This window comes from Lissotriton vulgaris, chromosome 5 (assembly GCF_964263255.1).
Source record: "Lissotriton vulgaris chromosome 5, aLisVul1.2, whole genome shotgun sequence".
NCBI lineage: Eukaryota > Metazoa > Chordata > Amphibia > Caudata > Salamandridae > Lissotriton > Lissotriton vulgaris.
Window position 1 is genome coordinate 907,806,964 of NC_141693.1, and position 15,935 is coordinate 907,822,898.

General features: G+C 46.5%; 2 protein-coding genes across 3 annotated transcripts in view; one reads left to right on the forward strand and one right to left on the reverse strand.

The window, feature by feature from the left end:
* Positions 1 to 15,935, forward strand: part of DNTT (DNA nucleotidylexotransferase) — a 1,394,583-nt gene that overhangs the window by 64,370 nt on the left and 1,314,278 nt on the right. The gene's annotated exons all lie outside the window — the stretch shown is intronic.
* LOC147711788 (uncharacterized) overlaps positions 1 to 15,935 on the reverse strand; it is a 41,506-nt gene that overhangs the window by 16,330 nt on the left and 9,241 nt on the right. The window contains exon 2 of the mRNA XM_086924716.1: positions 12,760 to 13,328. Coding sequence (XP_086780842.1) covers positions 12,760 to 13,328 — 569 coding nt within the window. The remainder of the gene's footprint in view (positions 1 to 12,759; positions 13,329 to 15,935) is intronic.

The window sequence follows — 15,935 nt, forward strand, 5'->3', positions numbered from 1 at the left end:
TCTGTCTTCCTAGATTTCAAAGGAGCTGTAATAAGTCATTTTCTCATAATGTACGCATTTTTTAGTGAGATATTTACACACTCTTAAGCACAATGGGCCACAAAAAAAGTGTACATTTAGTCTTAAGTTAGAACTACATTTGCGATTAGTTAGCAATTCTTGAAAACATTCCATGAGTACTCCTTTCAAAGTTGTGACAGCCGCTGCTTTGCTTTGCATGAATGCAGGTACACATTTTTCTTTCCTCCTCAGTAAAATATTTCTCTCCATGGAGAAACCACTTCCTTCACATCCCCACTAGTTCTGAAGTTGTTCCTTCCTCATTTTCACATTGGATGTGGATGTATGCTTACTGTGTTATAATCAAAAATAGAGAGGAGAACTAGAGAGGCTTGTCCATTTCCCCAGTTTATATGTAAGCAATCAATGAGAACTAGCTCTGGTTTAAATTGTTTGTATGTCTGCGGGTGGAGGAAAACCATTAGGTTTTATGAAGGCCCTCACCCACCAACCTAGTTGGTGGCATGCTTCATCATCGGGCCCCACCCGAGGTACCGTTTGTACCTCAAGTGTGCTTTGACGCCAGATTACTGCAGAGAGGGTTTTTTTGGTTCGTGAGGGTGCTGTGAGTGTGCTCTGAGTGAGGTTTAAAATACTGTCCTAGGTGTCCAAAAGACTGTTTTAATGGTGGGCCCCAGGCAATCAATAAAAACAAAGGCTATCGGACGTGCACGGTAGGCTTATTGCCCGAGGCTTTGGAAAGCACAACATGTATTTTTAGCATTGCGGCGGGTGGTGCTTTCAGCACTGCCGGCTGCAATGTTAAAAAAAAATTCTCCTCATACCATATTCTAATTTTAGTGTGCCATTGTTACAACATATGCAAATTACTGTATTGGTCTTTTAAAATGTAAGGCGTAAACAACAACAAAAAATCACCTCTTAAATTTCATTGGACATCTTGTTTATGGATGAAGCACTTTCTCAGAAACTTTTTTATTTACTTTTTGTTAAGATTTCAACAGGTAAATTCAGATGTTCATCTTACAACTGTTAATATAATGAGCATAACTTGTTTAGTTAATAATATGTACTATTCAATTGAGTTTAGAGAATGAGGTTTTTCATGTAAGCTATGCAAATAGTTAATATTTTGAACACACATAATCTTTATTATGATTATGACTATGAATATGATTGTTATTATAATTAAAGTTGCTGTTGTTTTTATTTTGAATGACACTCGAGGAGGGTATATCTTGTTGGTGAGCTCCATGACATTAAGTAAATTCTGGAAGTAACTATACTTTCTGTATTCTCTTTTCTTTTGGAAGAACCGTGCTGAAATGTTTCTATTTTATTGGATAATCTAATTGAAATTCAGTTTATCAACAATGGAAATGGTCAGGAAGTAGACGCCTTTCCCTTTATCATAATACACATCCACACAAACATACACCTTACACAGATGACAATATTACCTGTGTAGTTATGATTATGTTAAACTTTTCATTAAAAAGGTACTTTTTGTTTTGCTGATAACTTTGGCTCCATTTGACAAATCTACAAGAAAATGTAGATACTTCATATTACTTTTATGCAGATCCTTCAGACGCCGGCCAAAAACAACCAAAAGGAGTGGGGTCCCACAGTGTCATTCCCATGCTAATTCCAGTTGTATTCCCCACTCCTGGATACAGAAAAAATAACAGAATTATACTAAATGTGGAATGCACACAGAGCTTTACTCAAGGAAGAGTTATTGTTTGTTGAAGTCTGGGCATGAATAGTTACATTTTAAAGCTGTCTATACCATTAAATTTTGGAGGTCTGTAAACCAGGTTTTGCAGTCCTTCACAGAGAGACAATGTGAAGAAAAATTCAAATCTGGTTGGGTGAGACCTTTTTCTACCATTGTCCATTTTGGGTCTGCAAATCCACACCTGGATCCAGAACACTGGCACAATCTGCTTGGCTGGACACAGCATGAAGAAAATGTTGCAGCCACAGTTGCAGGATACAGGGGCTCGGTACCTGGGTCCTGTAAAAAAGCATAAAAGAGCACACACGAAGTCAGGATGGGTACACCTTGACCCTAAGGCCAATTTAGGGTGGCCCAAAGGCACATCTCAGTCAATAAAAATAAACCACAAAGATGGTTTTGCCACAGGTTTAATTGATCCTGGGGCTGAGTTTATTGACCCTAGGACATCCTCCCACCACAGAGGTCAGCAAATCCTGGTTGGGGGTCACAAACTCAGTTGGCACCCCACCGTTAGTCAAAGCCTTTAGCCACAACCAGGTTCTGTACCTATTCCTCCACAGAAAATCAAACTCTGATGTATATAGTTCTTGGTTCCTTTACTGCCTATTTAGATATATGCATATTTGTTTACAGGGCATAGTTTCGTGTCAACAGCATTACCATAGATGATGTAATCATTAATGTCATCAGTGATGTCATCAATTACGTAATTTGAGATGTTGTTGTTGTTGTCATTATTGACGTCATATAACATGACATTACTGAAGCCATATGCTGTGATTATGTAATTTGTTAGCTATTACTGTTGATGAGTGTCGGGAAAGGGTTATGATTGAAGTCGGTCATGATGACTCATTCATTAACAATGGTAACAAATAACATATTACACTTTGCGCATTCTCATATATGGTTTAAGCCATGATGCTTTTCATAAACATTTGTTGTATGCAAAGGAATTTAGCCATACCAAAGACAGAAGATGGTGAGTGTCAAGGATGCACTGACCTGGCAATCAGAACCAGCAGGAGGAATAGTAGTGTACATGCTTCCCTGAATCCACTGGCGGCTGTGCAAAAGATGTCTATGCCAGTCAGTAGTATCCCTTGGAAAGGGTAATAGGACAAGAGGAAGAGTAACAGAGGCACTAGACATCTTCACTATGTCTTTTGTTAATGCAGGGTTTGACCTGCACTGTAGAGGCTTCTACAACCAGAAATAATAATTTTTGTATTTGTTCAATGATATTGCAATTCACTATTTCTATGAAGACATATGATATACTTTGTGACAATCTCTATGTTATCCCCTCTCTCTGGTTGAGTAAAGTTCTATAACTTCTTAGAGCTGAAAGATAGAATAAACCTTTGTAATAAATTGCACAGAATAACTTGAACTGTAATACGCTCTTGTATATGTATACCCACCGTAAGTGGATGTCAAATAAAGTCTGTGATCTGAAGGATTTTCAAAATACATAGTTAATCAACTGTAACATAATACATCCTCACTATTATAGTGCTTCCGCTCCTGATAGTATGCATTCCCTTCCCCAGCATTGGCAATACCTTATGAAAAACATGATACAAGCAATATTAACAAAGTCTTTACAGATGAAGGATTTACTAGTTCTTCTTCTGGAAAGGAGCAATAGAGTTCAGAAGCCTTGTAGGAATTGCTCCACTGCTAAAGTGCAAATCAAAGTTTAAATCCTCTTCTCAAATGTTTAACTAGAATACTTCTCTTAAACAAGGTCCTTGAAACAGTTTAGGCTGCAGCTACTGCCACAATAGCCTTGAAAGGGGTGTTCTCAAACACAAGGAACTTATACTCATCGACCTAAGATGGCTTTATCATTGCAGGTCTCGAGAGAGTCTTGTGGCTCTCTCAGAGAGATAGTTTGACTTGATTCCACTTGCGTGTTACATGTAGTCCAAGTGTCACAGGCACAAAACCTCACGCCAACCGATGTCCATATTATGCATGTACCGCTGACCTCCTCTGGTGCGGAAGACTTGAGTATCTTTTTTTTTAAGACAGACTTTATTGCATTTTATCAATATGTGATACATCTATCACATTTTAATCTGAGATCAAGACATTATACATTGGATGAAAGAGCATTATCTAAAATTGTAACTGATGGGATATAAACAAGTCTTGACATACAATGTAATATAAAAAGCAAAACAGTTGGAAAAGGACCATTCCCCTCCTCCCCTATTAAACTGGCTAACTCACCTATCGATAGATCATGTGTGGGAGCAGTGTGTACAAGAGTGTGTGTAACCTCCACGAGAACTGTATGTGCAGAGGTAAATTGCGTGACCATTCTTGCTGTGGTGGGGACAAGACTCCGTGTCCCACCTGATGTGTTCGTAAATGTGTTCTCAGTGTTATTTTAGGTAGAGAAAGATGAGATGGGTTAAGGGGTATAGTGAGCAACAGTGCACCAGGAAGCCAGTCAAAAATATGTGCATTTAGCCTTTACCTTCTGGTCCCGCATCTTGCACTTTAAATCCTTCTAAGAGAGAATCCCATGATTCAAGCAACATGGGTTTTCTGTTCAGCCCTCTATACTCCTCCCGCCATAAAAAGACTTAAGTATCTCTAAGTTTGGAAGAGCATGTCTCTGTGCCTACCCAGCATAAACAGGTGAACACCGTTCATGGATCATGACATTAGGTTTGTGCAGTAAGGTTCATTCGCAATGAAGATGCCTTGTTACTTATAGGAGGTTGTTTCCCTGTGCAAAGTCATTGTATCATGTAGCACTTGTGAGGCATTTAAGAATATTTTTCCATGTTAATTTCACTGTACCGCGGTAATTAAAAAGAAATTGATCTCTGCACTGTAGTGATAGACGAATAAATGTGTGTTTATTTGCACAGTTGCTCCACGCAACAGGTATTTTATTTTTAATGCTAGCAGCAGAGTACAAAGTTCCCCAGAAATGGTGTGAATGCGTGGAGATAAGAGTGGTTATAATTAATACAGTGACTGGAAGGGTTCCCTAGTCGGAACTTGGAGAGCCTCATACACCCAGAGTATTAGGTGTGGAACACACCCTTACTGGAGGGTATCCAGTGTCATCATCGGCTCACTGCCCCTCGACAGACCGGCGCTGCAATGTCTGCCGGAGTACCCACAGGTACTCTTTTAGCGGGGTTCTTTAGTTCCTTGCCGATGGTGGGTGTGAGTGAGGAGATAGAGGAGTGTAGTCAGTGTAAACGTGAGTGAAAGTAAAAATGGTAAAACAGTCCACACTGAATTTTATTAACGTGGCTGGTTCCCTGGTTAAAAGGGGTGAGAGGGGAGCTAGAGACCGTAACAGTGTACAGAACTCTAACTCAACCCCCTGGTGTGGTCAACATGTTTCTCGCCGGAAGGCGATTCGTCAGGACCTAAATACAGTGCTACACAGAAAAACACATATGAACTAAATGCTCATTCAATATGTAGACGGTAAATACAACCTCTCACAGTCGGAGAAAAAGAGGGCCAGGGGTCCTGCTCTATTTAGGCGACCTAGAGGTAGGGGAAAAAAAGGATTAACAAAGAAGGAACAGGTAAAGTCACATATCACATCAGTGACTATTATGCACCCAAGGTATATCGTGGCTATGGTGACAGATCTCCACTTTGTAAGGGGTGACGGGGGTATTTCTGTGTGAAGGGAAAGTAATTGTACCAAGATGTGGTCGCAAACTCCCTTCTAAAACTGACGCAGGTGGATCTCACACTAGAGGGTGACCATCGTGCGCTAAAACAGAGCTGAGGAGTGAAGCCAAAACCTATCATAAAAACACCCAATAATCGAAAAAAGCGAGAATGTTCTTACCCTAGGGGGAATTGGATAGGGCCTTGCAGCATACTCCCGTGAGGCCAGCGCTATTAGGTTACTGGAAGCTGTTGGGATTGGAAGGTAGGTCAGGATTGGCAATTGGACTAGCAGTTTAAAGTGGGATAAAGATTCAGGAAGAAAAAGCCCTGTAAGCTGGTGGGGAGAGTGGCCTCAATGGTGACACCCCTCAAATGGAAGTTACTGGCCGGAAGGAATCACGTGATGAATTGGAATGAGGGATACTTGGAGGAGGGAACCCCACTAATTCTAACATAGGGAGAGCATTAGTGTAATGCTAGGTGCAGAGCGCATCAGCAAGTGTGCAAGGTTTAGACCGGTACCATAAAGATGTGGCAGTCCGTGAGGGGAACAACATTCTTGATAAATGCAAAAGAAAAGAGTGTCGGACTAATCATGTGTGGTGCTCACATGTCGCCGAAGTCGAGTGAAACCTACTGCTGGTGGAGTGTACCCTTTAAGGTTGGTGGCGTGAGGGGGAGGGGGATACTGGACCCACAAGGGAAGAAAAAAAAATATTTTTTTATTTTTAATGCCATAGTTTCAATATATTCATGCCATGGCAGTGGATATGAATATGAATGTAGACCAATACAATGGTCACTTAGATCAAATAAAAATATACACACATTCAGGTATTACTTACTACAGTATAAACTTCAAATATTTCCCACAGTTCAGCTAAACTGACGTGAAAAACACGAATTACTTCCTCCAATAGTGCATGTTGCTGGGGCCGATTTTAGCACTAATGAGCCCGATGTACAGTCTTTTCACCTCCAATGACCTCCTCCATGAGTTCCTTTAATACAACCACCCTCCACAGTGCCCCCAATCTCTCCATAGCCCCTCTCTCATAGGCATTTCATTTGTTTTATAGCGCTGCTCATACCAGTGTAGGATGTCAGAGCACTTTACATTACTCACGTATTATACAGAGACAACGTATAATATGTGTGTTAGTCTATAGGAAATGTTTTTTGAGATAAAGAGGACTACAAGGTGTAGGAGTCACATGCCATCCATACTGGCTGGCAGTATATTTTAAGAATACTTGGTCTAGAGAAACACACTCACAGGATTAAAATGTAACATGACAGTTGGGGTTGCTTTACTAATTTCTACCTAAACGACCTCTTTTTTTGAAAACATTAGATAATGAAAGACTGGGGGGGGGGAATATAACATTCTAACCTATACCTTGCAGTTTTCATGCAGCTCTTTGATGACAGTTCATAGCTCACTGTGCTATATTTGGATTGTACCTTATGTGGCGATGTAACAAAATGATCTATCTCACAAAAGCAGTAACCCACTGAGGCAGCTACATAAAGTACAATTCTGTCATCCCTGCGATCCAAGTCTGATCTCGCTCAAGCAGGTACAATAATTACCAGAGTTATCTTGATGTTTTTATTGTTGCCTGAAAATTGCTGGACCCACAAGGAACTCTGCAGAAGATGCTTTCAAACCCATAGAAAATGTTCAAAACACAGCACTCCCCAAATGTAAAGTGGCACTGCTCGCGCCACGCTAAAGCGGGCCCTACATGTTACTATTGCTTTAACCTAGGGGTGTATGAAATTCGTATTGTATAAATATGCCAACATTCTGTAAAATTAGGCAAAATTGCAGGAAATGCAAATGTTACATTTTGGCACAAAAAGCCACCGTGTCCTGACCGTTTGCTTTGTTCCCATTCTCCCATACTGTAATTGTGCAATGTGCCATAAAGATGTAATTTGATGATTTTTGCATAAGAAGCCTAGTGTGAAATTCATAACATTATGCGCATTATGGCTGCATAATTGACATTTCATCCTGTATCTAATTTACAAAAGGAAACAACTCACCTGATGGTCTGGAGGGCTCTTCAGAATGATTTTACTGTTCGAATTTAACCCCTTGAATCCTGGTTTTGTTTAAATATGTTTTGTTAAAACAAATACACATGAAAACGTTCTGTTACCTATCTATGCGCATGAGCAGAGTCTACTTTGTTATTTATTACCATTGCTGAGTGAGCTGAGCGACATCAAGGCCCTCCCCACACTCCACAATGAACATCATATTATACTGTGAACATGTGCTAAGTCCTTGATTCCTAGTTTGTTGGCGTTTTCATACCAATTACGAGATGGGTGGATTTCCATCCAATACAGGCCTCACCGCTTTTTTAAAATTTGGCAAGTCAAACACGTCGGAATTTAACAGTAAAATACAATGTAGTATTTACTGTGACATGTGGATTGTGGTGCAGTAAACATGTTAGTCCTCAAAAACTTGGAATAGGTTCTATTTGCTGCACCCGATACATTTTGAACCCTGCGGATTCGGATTTTATCAGGTGCGAAAATGAACACTCTCTAACTGACTTTTACTCAGGAACCAGATATACTGTGTGGCGATCCCTTTGTTCAGACTTTGCAGAGCACCATTACCTCAGAATGATAGAAAAGACAAGGTACTTGTTGAGGTCCTGGAGAGTCTGGTCACAGTAACGAGGGCATCAGTTTTCAATAGCTGCCATGTTTGCCTAGATGTTAATTCTAAGCAGGGTGCACCATTTCAGTTTTCAGATCTGTTCACTAGCATATACTATTGAGTATTCAATATATCATTTATAGCGTTATTCTTTCACTAAACAAAGGTTTCGGTATAGTGGATGTTGAAAAAAAATAATTTCCATTGAAAAGCATTCCTCAAATGGTGCTGAAGTGCCCTACTAATGGCAGTTTGTATAATATGTAAATACTACTTAACCCTGACAATTACAATTGCCACCATCCCACTGATACTGTGGGTGGCGCAATGAAGCAGTATTTTGAACAAATTGAAAGGTTACTTTTGAATAGATTCTTCACTCAGGCTTTCTGCATAAATGTGTGTCTGTTCGGTGGCGTGCACAGGGTTGGCGTCAGAGAAGTTTTAAGGCATCGGAAAAGTGGGAAATTGACCATGGCCCCATCTTCCAATGTGTCACTGGAAAAGTAAACTTTCGCTCTAGCTCACTTCTTTGTATTCTTGTTTCCTTACCTTTAATGCATAATTATAAATTTTTAGACAACACAGGGTGTAAATTAGCCAAAATAGGTAATACAAGTAAAAGGTGTTCCAAACAGGGGCCCAAAATATTTTTTGCGGGGACCCTCCAACATAATTAAGCTGACACTGGATGGTGTTAACTCACATGCTCTCTACTGCCATCAAGCGATGGTCCTGTTACAGGGGCGGCTGGTGACATTTGAAAGTGGGGGGGGGCGTAAAGGTTTTGGAGGAGGCGGGTGTGCAATATTTCATTTGCATGTATGTTTTTTAATTACGCGCATCTTCTGCGGTAAAAGGTTTCTCGGACATACACTTTATGCAGATGGAAATTGCATATTAAAAATATCGTAGATGAAATCCAAAGTTCCTGAGTGGTCCCCGAGAAAGAATCCTTTTTAAGAACACCTGACTGTCACCTTTCTGCCCCCTCCAGATGTGGGGCCTCTTTTCCTGTGTTTGTTCAGTCAGTCTTAATGTTTCTGCTGATGATTATCACTACTTATCCTGCAGGGGACAAGGATTCCTCGAGCCAGGAGCAGCCAGACACTCATATAGAACAAAACTTTACAAGTTGGCACATCCCGACGCCAGAGTTGTTGACCACAGTAAGAAATGCCTCATATCGCAATGATGTTCTCCTGGTCACCGTACACTTTATCAATCAATAAATAAATACCTATATATAGACGTTGTCCAACTTGTCGCACTGCTTGTTTTTATTGTACACTGTCAATCACTTACCTAACAGTGACTCCGCAGGTTGCCACCATAACATTAATATACAATCCGTTACTCGCAGCTCAAAGCGTCTCCACACAAACCCTGAATAAGTGCACCAGGCCCGCCCCAGAGAGCAGCTCGCGTCCCACGGGGCAAATGAGTTTTCGTAATATAAACTGAAACAGCAAAAATACCACAAAACATCACGGAAAGCCCACCTCCTACCTAGCCGAACAACATAACCCTGGCCTCGAGGCACACCTGCGTCACACTGCACTCAATTGCAAAACATCGGCTGCACCCACGAGCAAAAATTTCACAAGTCAGGAGGACATGGGCTGAGGGAGCTTCAAGGTGTCACGTCACAGCCTCTGGAGGACAGGGCAGCACAGGCAGACTCGTGATGACAAGATGACCCCAGGAATGTCTTTTCTTAAACTGATGCTGTCCCACTCCGAAGTTGGTAACGCATTTTAAAGGCCTAGGAGTATTTCCCCTTTAGGATTAAAGCATGCTTTATATGCAGTTGCGGGCGGCATCGCCTGACGGGTGGGTGGGGGGTTGCACGTGATGGGGGGAGGCAGGAGCAGTCGCAGCTGGGGGGGGGGGGGTTCGCGCAGGGGGGAATTAAATATGAAAACAAAAGCAAAACTCACCTCTGCTTCCCTTGGCTGCTTTCACGTCCTCACGAATGGCAGTCCAGCAGCCCCTCTCTGCCCCTCTCAGCCAATCAGCGCCAGGATTGACTTGGGGCACAGGTTACTCTTCGCCCTCAGCACGCCCATTAGGAGCCCTTCGGGCTCCTAATGGGCATGCGCAAAAAAGCACAAACACAAGTGCACATGAATGGGCACGGGTAAAAAATTCACCCTCCGTCCTCACTCATGCGCACTTGTGTTGCTGCCTGTGTTCCCCTGATGACAATCATGTCAGTCAACATGACGCTGACGTCATGCTGACTGACATCATTGTCAGTTCTCCCTCGGCGTTTGAACTTAAGTAAACTGATTCAGTTTACTTAACTTCAGAAACGCCAAGGGAGCTGCGGGCGGGGGGGGGGGGGGGCTACGCCCCCACGTCCAAGCAAAATTCATCAAAAAGCAATAATTATATCACTAAGTCAAATTACAGCAAGAATTATATATCAGAAGTGAAGGCAGGGCAGGATTCAAATCCACTATGCCTTTCAAGTATGTGAATTTCTGTCTCATAATTGACAATCTGAGGCAAAAACACACAGAGCTGTAGAATAAACTCACTTGAGAATAAACACACCAATAATATAGCAGTGTAGTTTGTAGTGTCCTACCAGGACACAGTCTAGTTGTTTTCAGTGTAACCATACACTGTGCACCCACCCACCACAGACGTCACTGGGTCAGGTGATGATGCTAATAAAAGAACCCGAGCGCACGTGCTCGTGGCCAGAGTTACCATCCCTAAGCTGGTGTCCTGTGTTACACTTATTTCCATCATGCGGGCCTAGGGCCCCATCCTTACATTGGCAACGAGGAGGGTGGACGCTAGCCACGAGTGCCGCAGATAAAAGAAAAACCCTAGAAAGAAGAAGGGAAGTGCCCATGTGCAGGACACCCCTCTGGGGAAGCGGCGCCGGCCGCCGAGAGGCCCGAGCGGCGTGTGCCGTGCCCCGGGCCTAGGCAACCAGAAGGAGGTGATCGACAGCCCGCCCTACACCTCCTGTGCCCAGCGTGAACTGCCCCCTGCGTGGGGTGAAGCAGAAAGCCCATGTGGTGCCCACCCGCGTGGCAGAAGAAGCCAGCAGGCCGGAGGTGAGCCTACAGTCAAGCACATAAAGCGGAGCCCACCCGCTACGGATATGAACTGTGCCCAACAGTGTAAAGTGGCGCCAGCTATCGCCTGTGAATAAGCAAGGCTTGCGGAGCCCACCCGCGACCTGCCTGTAGCGCCTCCTGACCCCACAGCGTGAGAAGAACTGCCGGGTACCGAGGGACTGAGCAGAGCCCACCCGCGAAGAAGTGAAAGGCCCGCAGGCCGGAGGTCAGCCCGGGCGTTGTAAAACTGCCTGGGGGGCCGCGCAAGCCTAAAGCGACCCCTACCCTTGTGACTGTATTGTTAAGAGGTGCCCACCCGCATAGTCGTGGCGCCGTGCCGGGCGCGTGGAGGCCAACAATAAACATCATACATTGAAGCAGAGCCAGCGGAGCCCACCCGCGGCCTGCCTGTGGTGCCTCCTGTCCCCCGCAGTGCAGCATGTGTGGTGCGCGGCTGCCGCTGCAAGGGTGAATTAACATTAGAGGGAAGCCAAGCGGAGCCCAATCGCGAAAAGGAGGACTTCTGCCCCGTCAAGGAGTGAAGCGCCCGCAGCGTGTGTCGCGCAATAAAACAGACCACGCAGTGTCAGCGTAAAAGGCCATTTTATTAGACCAGAACTGCGTAATCTGTACATAACAGTAACAACAACATAATAATAACAACAAACCCCCACTCACACTCCCCTCATTCGTTTCAGTCATTCCGCTCCATCATCAAGCCCTAGAGGCTCCAACCATGCCATTATTCTTGCCCCTCAATCACTTGTCATCCAGCCCACTCCTTACGTCCTGCCATTCAAACTTCTATCCGCCCTAGGAACTCTCCCCCCCAAGGGATGGGTGTGCCCGCTCTTTACCCCCCTGTCCCCTCAAATCCTGCCTACTGCAGCTCTGGCCTAAACTGGCAACGCTATGGACCAACCCAACACACCTCTAACTGCCGGGTGGGTGGGCGGCCTTTCTTGAACCCTCCCGATGGTGCCAGGCGCAGGAAGAGGAAGTTCACTTCCTCCCCTGCACCTAAATACCCACCCCCTAACTCCTCCCCTTCCCCTACCTGGCCTATCCCATGCGCGAATGACCCCGGGGGAAGACTAGTCTGCGACTCTGCTTCCCCCGGGGCCCGGCATCGCGCAATAAAACAGACCACGCAGTGTCAGCGTAAAAGGCCATTTTATTAGACCAGAACTGCGTAATCTGTACATAACAGTAACAACAACATAATAATAACAACAAACCCCCACTCACACTCCCCTCATTCGTTTCAGTCGTTCCGCTCCATCATCAAGCCCTAGAGGCTCCAACCATGCCATTATTCTTGCCCCTCAATCACTTGTCATCCAGCCCACTCCTTACGTCCTGCCATTCAAACTTCTATCCGCCCTAGGAACTCTCCCCCCCAAGGGATGGGTGTGCCCGCTCTTGACCCCCCTGTCCCCTCAAATCCTGCCAACCAGTGAAACCCCTTGTAGGGCGGTTCACTGCCCCACCCCCCTCCAGGTCCGCTGTCAGCACACACAGTCCCGCAGTCACTCCCTCCTACACCAGATAGCCTCATTCCACAACTTGCTCACCACATCTCTCATCTCCATCATATAATACGCATTGCCAAGCTGGGACAAGTGCACCCCGTCGTCCCTGAAAACTAAAGGCTCCTCCAGTCGAATCCCACCATGTGCAATAACCTTAATGTCTCTGTCACAGCAGTAAAGTCTCATGGCCCTATTGAGCTTCCTCCGTGCTTTCTCGATGGCCCCATGCTTCATAGCCCCTCTCCACACTTTTCTGGGGACCAATTCAGTCCAAGCAATGCAGGTCCCAGCCAGCCTGCCTTTCAAAACATCCAGGTCCCGTTGCATGAGTTGCAAAAGCGCCAATCCGGACAGCTGCACCAGGTCGTTCTCCCCCAGATGTATAATTAACAAATCAGGGCATCCCCTCTGTGGGACCATTTTCGCGAGCCAGGGCAGTAGTGCCCCCCATCGCATGCCACCTTTGCCCCACCATTGTACCTCGTGCAAGTGTCCTTTCAGTCCCAGGTTACGGCCGTAAACCTGTCGCTCAGCATATTTGGAGGCCCAATGCACGAAGGAGTGCCCAACAATCCAAGTCACCGTCTTACCGCCCGGTCCACCCACGCAACCTACGAAGAAAAGGATGTTAGAAAAAGGCAACAACAAATAAACACAGCCAACACCTGCCTGGGACCACCTCACCTCCTCACATACTTCTCGCAGCAGCGCGACCTCCAACGCCCAATCCGTCTAATCCTGTCCCATGACCACCCCAGCCTAGCCGCAGCCGTCGCCGCCCCAATCCTAAAAGAGTGAGTCCCGAAACCAGAAGCATCCATACCCAATCTCCGCAAAGCCTTGCGTAACACCGCCAAGAGTTGACCCGCCGTCAGTCTCGCGCCAGATGCATGGCAAAAAATCTCCCCCCGCTCCACACTCACCGTCCCCAGAAAAGACCGCCATTCAGCCACCGGGCATACCACCCCGCCCTCCGTCTCATTCAGCCACACCCACTTGCCTCTACCCAACTGATCAGTCTTTGAGCACCGCAACCATATCCCCAGTCGGCCCCCATCCATCCGGATCTGCTCAAACAGCCTGCCAGCCAGTCTCCTCGTACCCAACAACTCAGACACTCGGAACGCCCCGAAAAACATCCACACCATACACAAACGGAAAAGACCAGCCTCAACCAGGTCATAGCAACATTCCGGCAACACCCCAACCAGCCGGACCAAAAGCTCAAAAGTCACTGCCTCCCGCAGTCTGCCCCCCCCACTCACACGCTCCCTGCCCCAACCTCGCAACATCCTGCTCACCAATATATCCTTAGTTGGATCAAACCCCAGAAACAAAACACAGTAAAACGAAATCCCCGCCAATTTACCGGAAATCGTGGCCGCAGTCAAACCCCTGTCAATACATACCAATACAAAGCGCCTGAGCCCCTGTCTCACCACAGATTCATCACCCACCACACACTCCGGGTTCCAGCCCATGAAAGCGCTAAAGTCAGACCATGCCAAACGATATGTCCTCCTCGTCGTCTCAGCAAGTGAACCTGCCACCAGTCCAATCATCCTCACGCCCCCAAGGCCCAGATGCCGGCCGGCAGCTCGGTCTTGCAAGTGTCCGCTCCCGGTGCCAGGTGCCGGAACCGCTGCCACTGCGAACGAGACAAAGCATCCGCAATGTCATTATTCGCTCCAGGGACATGCTTCGCCCGAAACACCACATTCAACCGCAAACAAGCCAGCATGAACCTACGCAACAGCCGCAGCACTCTCAGGTCCCTCGCCCTCTGATGATTCACCAGGTCCACCACCGTCATGTTGTCAACATGGAAGAGCACAGTCCTGTTCCGAAATTCCTCCCCCCACACCTCCAGAGCCACCAATAAAGGGAAGAATTCCAGGAAAGCAATGCTCCTCCCTTGTTTAGTCCACTGAGCCGGCCAGCACTCCGCACACCACCTCCCGTCCCAGAAAACACCAAACCCCGCCGCTCCAGCTGCATCGGAGTAAATTTGGCATTGCCAGACCGCCCTCTCCTCATCAAACTCCAGGGACACACCATTGAAGTCCTGCAAGAATGTTATCCATGTCCTCAAGTCAGCCCTCACTCCCATGGAAATCCTGACCCTGTGATGTGGAAGCACTGCCCCCGACATGGCCATGCCGAGCCGCCTGCAGAACGTCCGCCCTGCGCGCACTACCCTACATGCAAAGTTAAGGAAACCTAGAAGTTTCTGAACTACCCTCAAAGGAATCCGTTTCTCCCCCACTGCCCAGTCCAGACAAGCCAGTATCTCCTTCACCTTGGCAGCAGGGAGGCGTGCCATCCACTGCACCGAGTCCAGTTCGATCCCCAGGAAAGTGAGGCAACAGCTGGGACCAGCCGTCTTCTCCGGCGCCAGAGGCACCCCAAACTGAAAGGCCATCTCCTGGAACCGCGACAGGGCCCTGCCGCAGTCCCCGGAACCTGCCCTTCCCAGGAAGAGGAAATCATCCAAGTAGTGCGTAACCTCCTGACACCCACTGACTCGCACCACAACCCACTGCAGGAAAGTGCTGAAAAGCTCGAACAGAGCGCAGGAGATGGCGCACCCCATGGGCAAAGCTTTGTCCACGTAGATGGCCCCCCAAACTGCATACCCAGGAGCGAGAAATCCGCCGGGTGAATAGGCAGTAAGCGAAAGGCTGACTTGATGTCACACTTCGCCAATTCAGCCCCTGACCCACACACCCTCACCAGACGGATCGCATCGTCCACCGACGCATAGAGCACTCTAGAATCCTCCTCTGCAATAAAGTTGTTCACTGACTGGCCCTCAGGCCATGAGAGATGGTGTATCATCCTGAACTCCCCTTCCTCCTTCTTCGGGACCACCCCCAACGGAGAGACGATCAAATCCTCCAAAGGCCAGTCAGTAAACGGGCCTGCCACCCTTCCTTCCTCAACCTCCCTCCTCAACTTAGCAGACACTACACTCGGCAATTCCTTGGCAGATCTCAGGTTGTCAGCCCAACGTCGCTCCCTGGGACCTTGATAGCCCACCCGAAAACCCTCCGTGAAACCCCAAAAGATGCGCGCCGCCGCCTCCTGGTCCGGATAACACAAGAGCCAAGGAGCCATCACCTCCACCCTAACCGGTGTAGGAGCCCTTCTGTCCAGGATGGCCCCGTCCTCTAGCATTCCTCCACTGCTCCGAGGGCGTGGTGAGTGTGAGGCACTGT